At 38.2% G+C, this 20,151-nt stretch overlaps 1 protein-coding gene across 3 annotated transcripts in view; it reads left to right on the forward strand.

Moving 5' to 3' along the window:
• gnao1a (guanine nucleotide binding protein (G protein), alpha activating activity polypeptide O, a) overlaps window positions 1-16,681 on the forward strand; it is a 79,477-nt gene extending 62,796 nt beyond the window's left edge. Inside the window, exons 6-8 of one of the 3 annotated variants that reach the window (XM_026927746.3) lie at window positions 5,010-5,139; window positions 8,648-8,801; window positions 9,394-12,695. In XM_026927746.3, the coding sequence (XP_026783547.1) occupies window positions 5,010-5,139; window positions 8,648-8,801; window positions 9,394-9,581 (472 nt within the window). In that variant the 3' untranslated portion in view covers window positions 9,582-12,695. Of the gene's footprint in view, window positions 1-5,009; window positions 5,140-8,647; window positions 8,802-9,393; window positions 12,696-12,984; window positions 13,139-14,251 lie in introns of those variants that run through there. The other 2 variants (XM_026927747.3, XM_026927745.3) reach the window with 2 other exon arrangements.
• Window positions 16,682-20,151: the final 3,470 nt, after the last annotated feature.

Consider the following 20,151-nt stretch of genomic DNA (forward strand, 5'->3'; position numbering starts at 1 on the left):
AAACAATAATACAAACATGACAGTAATGACCTGGAAAATTGCAAGCTTTTGTTAAGGAGATCTTGTTAGACTTAAACTGATTCACTCCTGGGTTTCATTATTTAGTTTATTATAAACCTCCCAACAGACCCAAATCAGTGGTATTGTACAACACTACAAAGCCAACTGATTCTTTAAGAAAATCATTGCAACAGACAAACAAAGCATGAAGAGGAGACTCACTGTTTATTTGATTATTATTACCATGGCCAAAAGCTTCAGTAATAGCACAGGTCACTGTCTATACTGCAGATCACACTGTCACATTTTACCAGAGAGAAATGCCGCAGCTCAGTGGCTCTGGGAAAAATTTAAATTAGGGCTGTAAAATAAATATGTAGTCAACTCTTTTCCATTTAGAACCATATACCACACATGAAATGATTAACGCTTGCCTGACAAGAACGAGAGCACTGAGCCTCTTCCTGTAGTATCTAGTAGACAATCATGGTCACTCATCCATGTAGAATATTTCAAACTCTCTTACGTGACTGGCTCAATTCAATGAATATTTAAATGTATTTTTAGGGTCACTATCATGTTGGAAGATCTATCTATGGCTACGTCTTAGCCTCCTGGCAGAGACAAATTGTGTCTAAAACATAATGGTAATTGGCTAAATTCATGATGATCTTCTCAAGAGGCCACCTACTGCATAAAGGCCCCAAAGCACAGTGTGCTCATACATTATTACAGATTTTTTAGATGCAAAGTAAATTTATACGTGTGCAACAGGACTTGGTCAGAAAAACAGGATATGGTCAAATTTATCCTTAACGATGACATATTATTTGTGTTTAGGCTTTAAGGGAGCTATAATTTTGCATGGTTTTGTTAGAGGAAAGGTAAGTGTGGTCTCCCTAGCTGTTTAAGTGAGAAATGTAAGTCATTGTATACAGTAGCACAGGTTTTATTTCAACTTTGAGGGGACACACTGTTCACAGCATCTAATCTGACATAAGAAGCATAGTACACATGCTTTCCAAAGAAACAGGATGTTTTGGTTCAGACCAAATTCTTCATAAGCTGTGCAAGTGCTTATATGATACATTACTCTCATGACTATTGACAGTTAGGTGAGAACTCAGCTTTATGGCAGTGCTGTTAACTGTTACATTAAACTTTATTAACTCTTGTTACCCTTTACATAAAACAAGCCACTAACCTCAGCAGTGAAAATGTACGTATCATTGCATACACGCATTTAATACAGTATTATATACGTTATAAAAAATATAGTATTATATACTATATAAAGATATTACATTTTTTTTTTATTTCCTAACGTTTATGTTATGTAAAGTTAATATAAATATTTAAAATGAATGAAAAATTCCTTCATATTACCATCTATTTATCATTTACCTTTTTATTTTTTTTTATTTGAATATTTTATTGATTCCAGCACATTTAGGCATTGATCTATTTACTATTGCTCAGTCATTGATCTATTTACTATACTCCTCACTGCTTATAGGATAATAAGATGGGCTTGTTTTATTTAGCCAAGGAGTATAATAATAATAATAATAATAATAATAATAATAATAATATTTTTATTTATATAGTGCCTTTCCACAGATCAAGGACACTTTACATTCTAAAACTATAGGCTATAGACTATTATGTCTAATAGACATAGGAGAGGAACAAACAAAAAACAGTGATTTCAACTTTTAGGAAAAGAACCAAAGTACTGAGGAAATAAAAGTGTTTTAAGCTGTGATTTGAAAGTGAAACGTGAAGGCGAATGATCTACCACCCATGGTGGAAAAGTGAAAACAAGGTCCAATGATTAGGCCAGAATCAGTGGAACTGAGAGTGCGAGCTGAGTTGTAGGGATGAAAGAGCTCAGATAGATAAGGAGGGGCAAGGCTATGGAGGCTTTAAAGGTCAAAAGAAGGATTTTGTACTGAATCTGATGCATCATTGGCTAATCAGTGTGCACATCAAGAAGCGTGTGATTATATTATTTTTATAGTCTAAGAAAATGCCACCATATTAAATAACAGTGAGACTATAGGTGTATTTTGGAAAGGTTGCTTTACTAACTCAAACTCAGCACACTCAAAATATCTGCATCTATATGCAGAGTAGGTCTTTATTAATGAGGTTTGATTGAGCAATGAGCTCTACTTCATATAGATCGTTCATGCAAATTTGGTAAAATGGACAATAGGTACACAACATACAGCATGTGCATATTTGAAGTATTACAGAACTTTATTAATCCCACAGCATTAATAAAGCATGGCATAGAAGCACTTTCACCCTGATTGTGGCAAATTGCAGAGCCACAGCTTGAACCAAATCTGTTTGAACCAGAATACTGTAGATTCGCCGCTGCCCATATCAATTTACACGAAGTCTAATGCTGTGTTTTAATACTGTGGATTACTCACTTGCTCACTCACTGTCAGTAATCACTTTATCCTGGTCTGGGTCGTGGTGGAACTTGGGCGTGAGGCGGGTATACACCCTGGACGGGACACCAGTTCATCACAGGGCACCATGCACACACTCATTTATACTTCGGTGCAATTTATCTTAGCAAGTCTTCCACCTACTGGCATATTTTTGGGAGGTGAGCGGGAACCGTAGAACTGGAGGGAACCCACGCGCACATGGGGAGAACATGCAAACAAACTCCACACAGGCAGTAACTTGAGCTCAGGATCGAACCAGAGACCCTGAAGCTGTGAAACAGCAATGCTACTCACTGCACCAGTATGCCACCCACTGTAGGATTACTAAGCAGTGATTAATAACACACTATAATACTTCATATATGTACAGTATTTGTTCTGTCGCAGTTCCATTCCACACCCTGATTTTGCACAAATGATCATCTCTATATAGACGAAGTAAGTATAAGTGTCCCATGCCATTAATAGCACACTATACGTCCTTCTGATATTTTGAGTTTTCCTATGGGGTCTGCTTCACTGAGCCTAAAGACTTGTACAAAAGTGAGGCAGTTTGGGGAAAAAAAAACACGTTGTTGCCATGACTGAATTGATGGAAAAATTGGCAATAATGTCTCTGTTTTAAGAAACATAAATATTTTTACCAATATGATGTGGAAATGTTTTTATTCAGGTTAGGTTTTATTTAGGCGTTCGCCTGCAAAGTTTATGTTGGGAAAGGAACCAGTTTAACAAACACAGTGATAAATGAAGTCAGTCTGCCTGAAGATGTCTAAAACTGGCTAGCTAGGTGACATTTCCTCACGCAGTGAACTGATCAATAGCTGGATAGCTGTGCCATAGTGAAACAGACACACGGTACGCCTGATCAGTGTGTAATCAGATACTCGCTGTCAGAATGCTTGCAGTTCTCCTGCACCGTCACATCATCATCAAAACCTAGAAGAGTGCTCTGTAAACACTGTACAGACAACAGAGTTTACAACAACGTTTAAATGACCTAAGAAAAGGACAGACATTCAGCAGAACACGTTGAGTGAAGAGAGGGTTGTGTTTAAATGTCGTGACGTTTACCTCAGGTGATGAGACAGAGACTGATGTGGATGATGCTGATAATCAAAACGATAACTCATTTCCCATTATTCCCATGATAATTCCTTAATATTTGGAAGTAATATTGTTTGTTATGATATTGTAGGTGGGGCATCTTTCAGGGAATGGGAATGAAATCTTTAAATGCTATAACTTTACTAAAGAGAAACATTTCGGTTCAGGAAACCTGTAGTTTCGAGAGGTTTATATGGTAGAAAAGGTTTTCCCAGGCTGCAACACATACGTGAAATAAAGCACTGTAGTGTTATAAATAGTTTATTTGTAATCCCACAAAAGAAATGCGACACTGGTTTGTGCGAGACACAAAAGCATGAATGTCTCCAAAACTACATGTTACTATTCTGTTCCTAAAACCTGTGAGGAAATGCAAAACTATTATGAGGGAAGTTCACTGTATTGCAAAGATAAACTAAAGTCACTGTATTGCAAAGATAAACTAAAATCTGTTTAAATCATCCAACATTTTCTGATAGGTGTGACAGCTTGCAAATTTGTCTTATGACTACTCATATATGGAAAAGGTGTCTGCACACTTTTAAATATTAGGACACGCCCCAGCTTTTCGGTGCTATTCTTAAGTATGTGGAACTGTCTGCTAATCCTCTTTCATTTTAGTTCCCTCTACTTCGTAGTGCAATCACCCAGGTTATGATGCATTTAAGATATAAATAATATCCACAACTGAATACATTATTAACCTTTGCTAAGGTTAAATGTGAATGGAGTTGGCCATGAATGTAGCTACGTGTGTCTTATCCCTCCATTTGTTCTCAGTGTTTTCAGCTGTTTCTTCTCACACTGTTTTTAGCTCTCTCTCTTTCTCATCAAGTTAATGCAGCTTTAAAAATGGATGAGACTGAAATAAATCTGTTAATTTATGCAAAGACTGTTTGCATGCCACTGAACAGTCACTGAACTCAGAAATGCTGGAATTTACTCTGCATGGGTGTGGAATTATTAGGCTTATTGTACAATATGTTCTCCACGCTGAGAAATCAGATACGTTAGTTCCAAAAAGCTGTTATTAGAAACAAAATTGGTTAGGACCTAAGTACTCAACTATAAACTCAATTTGACATCTTAAATAAATGTCTGTTAAACAGTGTCTTATTACAAGTATAGGATAAATTTCATAATTGCTTTCTTAATATGCTGGTTGAAACTTGAGTTGAGTTAGAAGCCTAGTTACACAGAAATTCAGATTAATGACTCTGATGTGATTAAACCCATCATGTAATTATGAAACCCTTTGAAAAATGAGTCACACATATGTGGGAAATAACACAAAGTATACCCCTAAGATTGTAAACGATAAGCACTAGTTTAAAGCTTGTTCAGGTCTAACACTCTGAATGCTGATATAGATGCTGGAGGTACCATGTAGAGTTCTTGTGGGTGAACATGAGATCATGCTGTGTCATATCTTCACAGGCTGTTTGATGTGGGAGGTCAAAGGTCAGAAAGGAAGAAGTGGATCCACTGCTTTGAGGATGTGACTGCCATCATCTTCTGCGTGGCTTTAAGTGGTTATGACCAGGTGCTCCATGAAGATGAGACCACGGTGAGAGATATTCCCTACACACAGACTCTCCAACCATTCTCCACTATAAAACACAGCTACAGATACTAATTATGCTCTTCCTCTACATGATTTACAAGAAAGACTACATTGAAACACACTAACCAAACACGCCTGATTATTTTGGCTTGGCTTTTGCAATAAACTATTCATTCATGTTAAAATATACTACTGAAACAAAACACATACAAAAACATATAGAAAAGCACAAATCAGCCACAAGTACATTCAGATAACAGATTGAGAATATACAGTTGAGTGCAAAAGTTTGCATCCCCTTTGGTTTTTGAATAGAAGAATGAAAATGTGGGGGTAATCCAAAACACAAAACAAAATCCACAGACAAAAAAATTATAAAGATGTTTTACTTTAAGCTGTTAGGTCACAACTCCTCAGTCATAACAGATATGTCAAGAAGATTGAACAAAGCAAAGTAGCAGAGTCAGAGAATTAAAACAATCCAAAAGCTTAGAGGACAGGAAAGAGGTTGGAGGCTGTTATAAATTCAAATGGTGGCCATACAAGGCATTAAAGAGAATTTATATCATATTAAAAAGGGAGATGCAACTATTGCATGTGCAAATGAATACATCTGGAGAGTATTAAATTTGTAGAAGCCCATTTTTACCAATTGAAGACAAAATTGTACTGTTTACTAAGACTTAATAATGGTGAGGTTTATCTAAATTGTGCCTTAGTCAATGTTTCTCAAAATAATGATATAATTAGTTTCAGATTAGATATTAACCGCACATATGCAAACCCAGTATCAGCATTTAAGAGTCTTTGAAAAGAATTTAATTTATATGTTAACATAATGCGCACTCATTTATCTATTATCTCTTCTAGGAGTTTGTGATATCCGAACTCACGGTGACCACTGGCACCATTTAGTGCACACAAAAATCTCATTTACATAATGCTTTCTCCCCAGATTTTGCATGTGACATAATTCTCACAATTATTCTTTGAAAATCCCTAGCAAAATGCCCATTAACTTCTTTCACTGCACATGTGAATTAGCACTTGTTATTTTCAATCATAGAAAATCTGTGCATGAGTGTCTTTTTGCTATAAATGAAAAATATGAAACAGTATTTATTAGTTTTTTGTTCTGAGAGTATGCAAACTTGCACTTGACTGTGTATCTCTTCACACTGAGGCAAACAACTGTTAGGTTAGTTGATTTGTGAGGTCTTATACAGATGTTACAATTACTAAGAGTTTCACACCTATTAGTCCTTTCGCTTATTCTAAATCAGAACGAAACCTACCTTTGTTTGTTTGCCGTTTGTTTTGGTTTCACATTGCATATAATTATACAAACCAAAAAGCAAAACAGAATTAGCCGAGTGGTGTGTAGGAGAGGACGGGGCTGCAGAGCTCCAGTGCTAAATAAATTATTAAATTGTAATATAAATAACGAGCTTAAACATTACTGTGTAACATATCCAGCATTTATTTTGTTGTTTTGCTCTTTAGTCCAGATATCCAAAACCTACTGTGTTTCTGCAGCACTTCAGCACTGTTCTTAGGCCCGGTTTGTGTCTCACAAATCAAAATACGCAGCAGTGTTCAGTTCACTTCCTGCAGTTGGGTCAAATCATGTGCTCACTGCAGTTGTGCTACACTAGAGTTCGTTGGGAAGTGAAGCTCTCTCAATCGATCTCAGAAGCGTTATTTTGGTCACACGCTAGGGTTCGATTTAAATGGACTGAACTCTGTATATATGAAAGCATTTCTTAATTATATACTGCCTTGACTGAATCCATATAGACCAGTCTTCAGATTTCAATAACAGACAAGAAGGAAAATGAATAAACAACACCCAGGTTTGAAAATGAAATAAAAAATCTGTCATTAGCATTGCTTGGGAGCGTTACTATTCAACGAAGGCATTAAGTATACATTGGGTTCAATCTACAGTCAGTTTTTCTGCAGTCTGAAAACTCAATTTATATTTATTGCCCTCACTTTCAGGGAGAATTTGATTGATTGTGTCAAAGCTGTGCAAGTCTTGAACTTATCCAAGCACACATTTTGATGACAGAAGATCATAATATTTTAATGACTTCTGCTGCTTAATGGGGGAAAAAAAAAAACACCTGAATTTATGGCCTGATGGATCATAGCAGAACAGCATAGATCTGTCCATTAGTCTTAATGCTGCTGTATTAAAGTGGTGGATAGAAGCAGAGGCCTTGCAGGAGACAGGAGCATTCATTATAAATTGTGGTTATTCATACAGAGATGAAAATGTAGGGTGTGGACAAACATCATACATACTTGCTCACATTTTGCTCTTATGTTTTATTTCATCTTCTGTATATACGTGGTCCCTGGCTACTGCCACAATCTTGTTTTCCTTTTTCTGTATTTTCTCTTCATCTAGAACACACACATACATGCTCAGATACACAGCTCCTTACACTAACACTGTATCCTCTTCTGTATACGATGTGCACGAGACTATGTGACTTTTGCGCTGTCTCTCTCTGGAACCGTGCTGTTCCTCACACTTTGGTGACTGGATCTGCTTAAGCTGTTTTTCACCCCAGCCATGCCGAGTGTGTGTATGGCTGTGAGTGTGTATGTGTCGGTGTGAATGGGGAGGGGAGAGGGTGGCAAGGCTGTTGTGATATGACGTCTGTCTGGTCATGCTGATCTTCTTCAGTGGCCTCATGCCACCTCCTCTGCGTGTGCGTGTCTCCCTCCGACCATCTCAGCTCCTCTTCTGCCGTCTCTCACCACGGCTCTGCTATCTAACCAATCGTCAAATGCTAAAAAGCAAAACTGGCTCTTCAGATGGCCCACCCGCCAGAACATAACCGCAGGTATGAACCCCACCCCCACCCCCACTGCCACTGATAAAGAGCAATGTAATGACTGAAAGCAGCACTTTTTTTTTTTTTTGCCTTGTGTGCACATCCTGTTTGTCTTGGTGCATTCTATTCACTGTAGCTCCCTGTTAAAAAGAAAGGGGAAAAATCATTAATGTTTTATCCATAGATGATTGACTAATGCTGCTGCTCTAAATCAAATGTTAGCTGGATATAAGGTGTGTCCTCACTCGTTCCTCCCATTACTACTGAAATTATGGTCAGTTTCCAGCTATCATTCATCTGATTGTTTTCCAATTCAGTAACATGTACTTAACATAGACACATGCTGAAGAATTAATTACTGTAAATGCTCCCACTCTGTCCTCGTTATGCTGTTATAGCTAACATTATAATGCATCACCTTGCCTGGGGATGTGGCTTTCTCATTAATTAATAAATATACTTGCAAACTGGAACATTTCCTAATTTTCCTGATTTCCTTGCTTTCCTTTCACTGCTTATACTGCCATATACAGTATTCTAATAATACCATGTTCTGATAATTGGTTCTAATAATAATACTAATGTGTGATTTTCCTTGAGTGTGTGTGTGTGTTTGTGTGAATGTTTGAGCAGACAGTCTGACACCTTGTTTTCTGATTCCACAGAACCGCATGCATGAGTCCTTGAAGCTGTTTGACAGCATCTGCAACAACAAATGGTTCACAAACACCTCCATCATTCTTTTCCTTAACAAGAAGGACATATTTGAGGAGAAAATAAAGAAATCGCCCTTAACTATCTGCTTCCCTGAGTACACAGGTAAAATTGTCGCCCTGAAAACATGCTGTTCTTTCAATCCAGTGCGAATGAGATTTCTAGAGGAAGGAAACAACTTAGGAGTCAATAGGTAAAAAAAGAAGTAGAATAAAAAAAATCTATAGAGTGGTGGCGACTTACCATTGCTAATCTTCCAGGCAAGATGTTTTTTTTTAGCTGTAAATTCTCCATGTTTTCAGATCAGTTTATACAGGAATGCAGCCAAGTCCACTGCCTTTTCTGCCTATCCATTTTCATTGTATACAAGCTCCTGGCACTTATCTTGCCACAGCATCAGTGTACTACCATATTTCATCAGACAGTCACAATGTCAGGCCTTCAGCCTATTACATGATCACTGTGTGCCTGAAATTTTTACAGCCTGAGAATTCATTACATCTTTTTATTTCCCCTGCACTGCTTTTATGCTACTGTTTCATATTTTCACACATCCAAACTTCTGCTCCTTTGCTGTCCGCTATTGTATTTGGAAACCCCTACAATCCTACTTCCTCTACCTCTCTTTTCCGTCACTTCATTCTGTGCTCCTCCACTCTTCCTTTGCCTTCGCTTTCTGCTTTGTGTTGCGCATCAGGGCCGGACACTTTCCTGGAGGCAGTGGCTTACATCCAGTCGCAGTATGAAAGCAAGAACAAGTCTGTGAATAAGGAGGTGTACGCGCACATCACCTGCGCCACCGACACCAACAATATCCAGTTTGTCTTCGACGCTGTCACTGATGTCATCATCGCCAACAACCTGCGTTTCTGTGGTCTTTACTGAGCCCAGGCCTGCTCTCAGATCTGTATACGCCCTCGTTTTGTTCTTAATGTCTAGCTCTCCAGTGGTGGACAACAGAATGAAAGCTAACCAAAGAGCTTCCTCAACAGTCATAAGCAAGGGGTTAAGCTTAGTTTAAAGATTAAGACCCAGTTACTGATTTAGGCACAGTGTGGAAGTAAATTTTCACATCTCACATTCTCACATCATGTTTATTAAATGTTTAAACAAGCTGGAACAGGGAAGAGATAGCAGTTGAATTAATTTAAATTACCCGGCTATCTTTATTCTGTAAATGTTGCCTTTAATGTCCCCCGTAATTATATAATCTTCAAATTGTCTCCATCATTATTCAAAGGCCAAAATAATGAAGTCAAACATGGTCAAATCATCATTAAAATCTTGCAGTTTTGAAACATTTTACCTTTACTAATTTTGAAACACGAAGCACCTTGTAGCATTGTTTGCCTTAAACGGGCATTATTGCTGTACCGCATGTATATTGCAGTCTTTTGAGACCATCTCATAGTTACAGTGCCATAGGTAAGATTTTTATATATTGTCAAGACTTGAATGTTGATGAAACTCATTAACTAAATGGCATTAAAAGTTCCACCCAACAAATGATGCCTTGAGCAGCTCTACTGCAGAAATAGCACCGTATCATCATTTAAAAAAAAAAAATCTGAGTATGCTACTCAGTTAAATTATACACTATACCAGTTTTCAACTGCAACTTTTTTGCTGGTTTATTTGTATTATTCCTAATAAACTCTAAACGCTGAAATATCAAGGTTTTATTTCTACTGTGGGGCTGAAGGTACAGTGAGTATGTAATTAAAAAAAAAAGTTTTTAAATTATTACATTACATTCAGTTTTTCTTGGTGTATATAGTCAAAACTGTAATTTCACTTTGATTTATTCAGCAGATCAGAGATATTAACAGAAACTGAAAATTAATTAGGAATGATCAAACCACTTGTGTCATTTTTTTTTAGTAACTGTGTGGTGGTGTTGTGCTTTAAGCTTACGCATCCAAAGCAGTCAATGCGCATTGGCCGTCTGTCATTCTGTACAGTTTAATCATAGTGTCAGTGCTCCTCAGGTTGTTTGCTGTTTATTTTGGCCCTAGTCTGTAATTTAGCCTACTGAAAGCCTCCAATCAATCTCTCTTTTTGTTTTCCCCCTCCTCCCCCCAAATCTGGGTGATTGCTTGTTACAAAGAGGGTGTTGATATGCTTTCCTAACTCTCATTGTATGTCCGAGAGAAAGAGAATTTCACTGGGAGGCAGGAAATATTTTTAATATGGATCAGGCTGGTGGAATAAAGCAGGAAGAGCAGGCGGTGATTTGTAATGGTGGCAAGGCATCACTAAGAATCATGGGATTGGGTTTATCTGGATTTAATTAGAAAGAAAAGTGCTGTTGTAGCTACAGACACATTGCAATATTCTTTCTTTACCTAATTAAGCCTGCTTGTGTGGAAGTGGAATACTGGATCAGGAGCCACTAAGCACATACAGGGCTTCTGTACCTATTATCTGCATAGATGTATGTGAAGCTAGGTAGCTGGTTCAGTAATGGATGGCCTCAGCTATATTTGCCATAGATGTTAGGTGTCCTAATTTTCCCATTACTCCTTGATTGTACAGCACCACTGGGAGTATCATCGCTGGGTCACCTTCTGGAACTTAACTGTAGCATTCGTAAGCCTTTAGTAGTCATTTGTTCCTTATGCTGGAAATTCCAAAACCAAAACGGCAGCACATCATGGTAGTTGCGCAGCAGTGTTTCTCATTAACTATATTTGGTGCATGAAGTACTATAAAGGGTTGAGAATGTGCTTATTATCTGGCATGGCTATGACCTAGAGCCAGTTATTTTCCCCCGGATGAAGGGAACAGTCTTTAGGTGAGATGAAGTTTCATGATAGGATGTTCTGCTGGTTCTGCTGTCTTCTCCTGCTGTGTGTGTGTGTATGTGTGTGTGTATGTGTGTGTGTGTAAAAACACCAGCTTAGTGACAGATGAGCACTGCATTCTGAATCGGTGAGCTCTCAGCATCTCTGCTGGAAGGTCATTACATATCTTGTTGCAAAAAAGAAAAAAACAAACTCTCAACCCTCTTATCCATCCAAACGTGAAAGCCTTTTCACGTTGACACCGATCTTCTCCCAGCTCTCTATTTCTCTTGTTTAATTTCTCCCTGTCGCTCTTCCAAAGATGTTTAATGAGCATGGCCTTAAAGCTAGCCTTTCCACCAGATTAATCTTCCATAAGCTTTATGCTGCTGGTTCGGTGAATGATGGGCATCAGCTTGTGTGGCCAAGGTGAAAAGGAAATGATGCTGTGTTGGTCCAGAGATTTATGGGAAATGAAGTTTTTGGCCATGTAAAGAGATTTGTGGGTAATTCAATCAGTGCACATTGAATGACTAATGGCTGATTGTTCCCGTGGTTTTATATGGGCTACAACAGCTGGTACTGTGGCCAGACTGCTGTCAGCATGGGCTCTGATACATGATTGGATAGGAGTAATCCATTTGACATCATATTACCTGCTGAAATGAGTTTTATGGCCAATGAAAAAAAAAGCAGTTGTAGTATGTTGAAAGGGGACTGTAAAAAGTCAGTTAGCGGTGTCCTGTCTTTATGCAGTTTCATAGTTGCAAAGGGTGTTTAAATAGCTTTCACTTAACAATCACTTTTATTGATTCATTCACTGCATTAACACTACCATTATTGGACTTTTAGCCAATGCATGATTAGTTATAAAACAGGACACTTGCAGGACAGTTGGATGGTGGGTTTAAATAATGCCATCAATGATTGGAAGAATCTGGATTGAGAGAAGTAATTTTATTATAGGTGTAAGTGCCAAGCACTGGGTGCTTTTTTTTAATAGTGCCATCTGTTCACACTTTGATTGCAGAAGCACCTAGATGTAGACTCTGTGCGTTCCCCTGATATCTGATCACAGCATCACTGTGTCTCTGTCAGTTTTATGTCTATCTGCTGTAGTTGTGTCATTCACTGCTCTTGATTATTTATTCAACAATGGATGTGTATTTGTGTGTATGTATTTATATGAAACGAATAAAGTGCCACTTGAAAGTTATTGTGTGGGCCTGACTGTGCCTTGTGTCTGTCTTTCTGCATACAACCACACATCCAGGTCACACCCTCATACTCTCACACTCAAACACTCACACTGAAACCGTTTTAAGAATACGACTCTAAGAACATGACTCGTATCTGAACAGGGTACATCTGCTTCCCTCGTCCTACTTGCTGCTATTGTGAGCCACAGCTCACCTACCTTGGCCTTAATCACCTTTCCTTTCCTATTTTTCTCTGGCTAACCTGTTCTGCATTCTTTCTCTCTTTATTCTGTTCTTTCCCTGCAGAATCGCATGCACGAGTCTCTTATGCTGTTTGACTCCATCTGCAACAACAAATTCTTCATTGACACTTCCATCATTCTCTTCCTCAACAAGAAAGACCTGTTTGCTGAAAAGATCAAGAAATCACCCTTGAGTATCTGTTTCCCAGAGTACACGGGTAAGAATGCACACAGATGCTGCCATATTATTACTATTATTATTTTATTAGGATAATCCTTGATCACTCCATGTAACATCCACCGAAGCTGGAATGAACTTAACTGGAAATCTAAGCTGAAGTTTCTTATTGAATTTTGTCTGAGAATGAATGAAATTATTCTGCCATGAGAATTATGCTTTTGATCAGTCTTCATTAGAGGCTCGAGTTTAACTTGGCTTGCTTTTCTCCTTGCTTTGATATTCTATATAGCCATATTAAGCTGTTGGTTGTAAAGGTGTGGTTATTAAGCTGTTGGTTATAAAGGTGTAACACACTCATAGGAAAGCCCTATCCACTTTCTTCCACATACATGAGCACGCAGATGCTCCTGATTGGCTAGCGTTGCTGTGATTGAGAGCATGACATCCCTCCCACCCAGAGACCACGGCCAGTTTTGCTTTCTTGGACTCCTGGCCACGGATGGCTGGTGCATCGTTGGGAATCGGGAACTTGGGAACCCAGCACCGTTCTTATCTCTCATGTCAGGGAGACAGGCTATTATGCCGAGTTCTTGTATTACAGCAGGATGGTGTTCGCATATGATGCAAATTGTCTTCGCTTTTTAAGGCAAGGAAAAATAGCATGAAAGAAGAGACCAAGTAGAGTTTATAAATGTACTTGTCGCTGAAGGGTGAAAGTGAGAGCTCCAAGAAACTGTCTACAAAGGAAGATTTTGAAGATCCTGATGGCATTTCTATACAAGGACGAGCCTGAGTCACTCTGTGGAAGAACTTCTTATGCTGAAAGGAGACAGCAGGAATCTCTCCTTCTCTCTCTTCAGTGTTTACTGTCTGATCTTTCGTGAACTTCTTTTACTCTCTTGAGACTTTTTTGCTTTTATTTTTTTTATTTTATTGACACTCCTGTGCAGGGCACAACATTATTTTAATTCAGGTGAAATAATATTCGTCAGTGTTAAGATGTGAAGGCCATTGAAACTGGTCATGAAAGACGCTTCTTTCTCATTTCTGTTCCTACCTCTTTCTTGTTTCTCTTCCCTTTTTTGTTTTCTTGTTCTCTGACTCCTCCACTGTCTCTTCTCTCCCACTTTGCTCACTGTTCCCTCTACAGGCCCTAACACTTACGATGATGCAGCTGCTTACATCCAAGCACAGTTCGAGAGCAAGAACCGCTCGCCCAATAAGGAGATCTACTGTCACATGACCTGTGCCACGGACACAGGGAACATCCAGGTGGTGTTCGACGCAGTCACCGACATCATCATCGCCAACAACCTGCGAGGCTGCGGCTTGTACTGAGGCCACTCTCACTCTCTCGAGCCAATTCCTTTGGAAATGATTATTATCAAAAATGCAAGTTGGTAAATAATAATGATGATAATTTTAAAATAGGCATATATATATATATAAATACTATACATAAAATGTTTTTAGTTTGTCAAAGAGCTGCCAACAGAACTGATTTCTTATAGAAACCCAGCCTTTATGGTTTTAGAACAAAGTTGGGACCTTCTTTTTTGTTTTCTTCTTTGCTGTTTAATGTTTTGTTTTTCCCTTATTTTCCACTGTGTCTTTTTTTGGTTTGAACTAAACCCTCATTTTTGTTCTCAAAAATATCTTTCTTTTACTATATTTTTATGTTTTTGTTTATTGTCTGTCTATTTATTACGTGTATATCAGTCGGGGGGGGCTGAGTGATACACATTTTGCCTGAGTATACAATGTTACGCTAATGATTATGTAATTATTATGTATGCTAATGATGATATAATGGGGAAAACATTAAAAAAAAAAAAAGCTGTATCAATGGCTTAGACAGTCGTGAGCACCAGGGATAAAAGTCAGTCAAAGCCAAACTGCAGTTGTAGCGTGTTCCTGTACTTTGGGTTGTAATTAGATTGGGTTTTCATGGCAACATTTGTTCTGTTAGCTGGTCAATGTTATGGAGAAGGTGAACCCCCAGGACTGCACCCTACACGCTTCCTTTTCTCGTTTTGTTGAGTATTGTTCAGTCTGTGTGTTCTGTTACTGGCGTGTGCCAGCTGAATTTGCTGTTGGTGTCTGGGGCCATGCCGAGTATGATTTTGAGCCCCTTGACTAGTTACAGATTTATTAAAATTGTCATATCAGTGCCAACCTTGTGAGAACGACGGTTCTGGGAAACTAGCAACACTAGTAAACTATAATGACAAGCTTATTAACACTGTCGTATGAGGAACTTCTACTTTTTTTTAATTGTTTTATTAATTTATTAATTTATTTATTGATCACCTGTCCCGCACTCCTCGTTCCCACTATCCCGCCTTCCCTCATTACTCTCTTTTTCCTAGACTTCCTGTTTTAGTTTGTCTCCAGGCTGGGTAACAGAGTCAGTCCCCTCTGACAGGTCCTGACACACATAGCATGACCCTTTGGCCTTTGTATAAAGAAACAGCTACCTGCTTCACTTAGATAAAATCAAGGAAATAAATGATGATAAAAAAACCCCACAAAAGACAAAAAATAGCAAAAAAAAAAAAAAAAAGTAAAAAGTATAAAAAAAGGAAGAAAAGAAACAACAGCAACCAAGGGAGAGCATTGTGTAAGCTGGGTTTGGGGGGAGGGGGGATTGGGACAAATACCCACATAACCAACAATATGGTGCCGAATGGATGATGGATGTTGGGCTGCGTGTCTTTATAGGAGGCTGTAGATCCTCTGGTTCTAGATTCTTTTCACGTAGACTTAATCCAAAATAATAATTGACAGTAATAAACAGTGATAATATAAAAGACGACAATTCTGTAATATTAAAAGTATATCACTTGTGCTTTGTAGCTACAGAACATTTTTCCTCCCCCCGTTTTTTTTTTTTTTTTAAAGAGAAATGTTTTTCAAGGGTTTCTGCAATTCACTCTTGAAGCACTCTTACTGACCAATGTTGATGTTGAACTGTACCAATTCCCTTTTGCCTGTTCGTCCTGCATTGCAGTACTTAGCCAGAAAAAGAAAACAGTATATGTATCTTTTTGTTTATTTATTTTTTTATTTTATTTTTTTTTTTTTGAAGAACCACTCTGTGGTGTGCAGGCCCAAAGGGGTGGATGCACTAGGCTGTACAGACTTCATGCGCTTTCTCTTCCTTATGCATTATTTCTTTTTTGGGGGAATTGTATTCAAGAGAAAAAAGAAAACTCTTTCCAGGTCTGCATAGAAAAGCACAGCTCTCACTCGACACCCGTAGATTTGGAATGATGTATATCACCTCCCTCTACCTGCCGCCTTAGTTTGACTAATGGAAAAAGAAGATGAAGAAAAAAAAACACTCAAACCCTGTGTATAATAACATATACCATGCTTTGGGATATTCTTTTCTCCACATACCCCTTCCCCCAAGTTTCCTTTGGCCTTTCTTTTTACCCTCTTCCAGTGAATGCTTTCTGTGCTGCTTATTTCTCCCTCTACTTTAGTGAATGGTTGTTCTTTCATGTGGGATGTTCGTGCTGGAAAACCAATCGAATGTAGTGTTTACATTAAAAGCCACAGTTTTCATGACTACAAATCTCTAGCTGTCAGGTTTTGATTATTGTCTATCTCTCCTTATTGCTCATGAATGGTTACTTGTACTGTGTGCATTACACATGATCAAAAGTCAAGCTTGTGTTTAAACTCAACATTACAATCTTAGTTCACATTTCTCGAGTGACAAAAAGCACAAATGCATGCGAGATTCATTAGTTAAGCAATAACTAAATGGCTTTAAGGCATCTTTATTAAAGCACTTGTATCGTGGGCTACGGGTATCAAACTGCCCAGAATACAAATGCTGATCGATTATTAGATGCTTACGTTTCATTTAGTTATTTTATAGCCTTACTCTAAGTTTAAAAATCAATCTGCAAAAACTACTACATAATGGAAAAACCATGAGCAGGTTTGTTTAAATCGGTCATCTTTGAGATATTTCTAACATAAATAAAGTTCACGTTTAGTAAACAAGTTGATTGGACATGATCTGGAAAAGCACACATCTATGAAGCCCCAGAGCTGCTGGTGCATGTCAGAGCAAAAAACAGGCCAGAGATCAAAGGATTGTGTCGAGGCACAGATCTGGGGAAGGTACCAAAAAATCTGCAGCTTTCAAGATCCCAAAGAACACAGCAGCTTCTTAAATCGAAACAAACTCTGTATTGGCTATCCATACAAATTTAGCAAAAGGGGAGAAGAAAGATGAGGAGAAAGGTGACCAAGAACCCAAAAGTCATTCTGATGTTTTGAGTGTTTTCTCTGGAGATGGGAGAATCTACCAGAAGGACAACCAACTCTTCACCAATCAGGCCTTTAGGGTATGACTGGATGATTGCCACTCCCCAGTGAAAGTCACATCATGGCTCTAAAAGGCATCTAAAAAGACCATGGGGAAACAAGCTTATGTGGGCTGATGAAACCAAGCTTGAGCTCATTGACCTGAATGCCAAGAGACAGATCTGGAGAGTACTGCTCATCACCAACAGTGAAGCATGGTGGTGGCAGCATCAAGTTGTGGGAATGTTTTTCAACAGCAGGGACCGTGAGGCTTGTCAGGATCAAGAGAAAGATAAATGGATCAAAGTACAGACAAATTGTTGTAGAAACCTGTGCAAGAGGGCTGAGGATCTCTGACTGGGGATAATAACTCAAAACACACAGCCAAGACAAGCCACTCCTTGTCCTGAAGGACTGGCTTTGGGACGAGTCCAGGAATATCTTTTAGTGGCCCAGCCCAAATGGAGACTTGAACCCAAATGAACATTTGAGGAAAAAAAAGAAAAAAGAAAACCTGATATTAGCAATACAGAAATTCTCTCCATCCTACCTGACTGAATTTGAGATGTTCTGCAGACAGGAATTAAAGATGATCCCAAAATGTTGGAATTGTGGCCAAGTCGTCATAGAGAAGATGACTGAAGGCTGTAGTTGCTGCTGAGCGTGCCCAAAGGTTCTGGGTACTTGATAATTGTGCTCTTTTGGTTCTTTTTTTTTAAATAAAATTTAAAAATGTAAACCTCTTTATTAGACTTTTTCATTATGGAACACTGTTTGCAGATTGATTAGTAAAAAATAATTTAGTTTACTTTTAGACTAAGGGTGTAACAAATTGAGGGGAAAAAGTGAAGTTTGAATACTGTCTGAATGCCTATACACAGTATGGTCTAAATGTCTGGGCCCACTAGCAATCAGTTATTTCATCAATGATGTGAAACTAATACAATTTTGACAATTTATAATTTTCTCAAATTACATAAGCCTTCACTAATAGAAGTGGGAAAATAGTGCTGAGCTGGATCAGATCTTAATTAGGTTCATCAGATCATAATGCAGAAGACAAGTGGCCGATCAGAGCTCAGCAGAGAGCTCGAGGAAGTGTGTCACAGCATAAGAAACCTCTGAGGAAGTAAACTCTGCCTGCTGGCTAATGGGATGTTTCTCAAGACATTTAGATGTTATATCCCATTGTCCTTCAGGAGAGTAACGCTCAGCGTAAATGATGAGGTGATGATTTGTGCAGAAGTGAAAAAAAAAAAAAATCCAAAAATGGGGTGCAAAACCAAGCAAATGTAGAGAATTAATTCTGTCTACCTGACTCCTCTCTTCAAAATCTAAAAGATTTTGACGGTGTTCAGCAATTGTTTGAATCTTACTTGTCTCGTTATGTAGTAGACAAATTATAAACAACCGTTTTTATAAAAACGTAAATATGTCATGACAAAATAATTGATAAGATCATAGCGATTCAAACAGTGCTATGCATATTTTACAAACTGTGCACATTTATGGCTGCAACTGTTATAATGGATGGATCTGGGATAGCTTTTTCTTTTTCATAGCTAATATATTCAATCTAATGAGTGTCCAACTGGGTTGAAATAAATTGCTCTATGATCATGGAAACAGTGTGCAGGCATTTTCTATATTTCTCCCTAAGGGATTTTTACTTTCCACTGTTTCCACCACTGAACAGGCTTTAAAAGAGAGGACTGTACTTCAGCATTGAAGAACCATATTTCACACTGCAACACAGAGGGAGAGTGTGAAGAGATGCTTACAAGTACAGCACGGAAGGGTGGGGGAGGATGGCTAAAGATCTGAAGGAGAGAGTGAACGAGATCTTGGTTCTCCCTCTTCTGGCTATAAAGTCTAATAGCCTCTTTTTCTGTATTGCAATGACAGAAACAATGCAACATGCCCACACAAAGGTGTGCTGTGCCAATGCACAATTCCAAATCCATAATAATGCTTCAGTCTCTCAGTCATTGTGTGTTTATTACAGCATCCAAGTAAATCTCTGCATCTGGCCTATAGCAAGCATATATATATATATATATATATATATATATATATATATATATATATATATATATAAATATCTCACCATATGATGATGTAGGCATGACCTACATAACATTAAATGAGTTGAATCTACACATAGCCATCAAAACTCAATAAATTTGCTTATGTAATGTCTAGGTATGGCCCTTGTCCCTGTAAGCTACTTTGCTTTACACACACATACACACACAGTTATTTATAGTGCAGCACCACCATCTGCTTGTTGCTAGGAGACAGCCGGGTGCAGATTTCTTGGGCAAGCAATCCCCATCACTTACATCACACACAGTTTCATGCATTTTTTTCACCTTCATGAAAGGGTGGATTTGAGATTTCAAACCAAGGCACAACCCAGTATATGCACATATAAGCGATCCAGTATGAGTTTTGGACTTTGTAAAGCTAACTGGGATTCTTTTCACAAATTCGTTTTTAAAAAATTCTAGCAGTTTTGCCTAGTGTTGCATCATTTAATGCCATTTAATTTGTAAGCTAATACAGTGCTATATCAAAAACCATCATACTGGGTTGTAGGGTTATCATACCATTACTTTTCATAATGGGTTCTCTAGAGAGGAATATAGTAAAGAGAATATTGTGCGGCCTGTATGTTAGTGCTTTTATCCCAAAGGTCATCTCCCGAGTCAGCTGAAGATATAAAAG

The sequence above is a fragment of the Pangasianodon hypophthalmus genome, chromosome 6, assembly GCF_027358585.1.
Source record: "Pangasianodon hypophthalmus isolate fPanHyp1 chromosome 6, fPanHyp1.pri, whole genome shotgun sequence".
Taxonomy (NCBI): Eukaryota; Metazoa; Chordata; class Actinopteri; order Siluriformes; family Pangasiidae; genus Pangasianodon; species Pangasianodon hypophthalmus.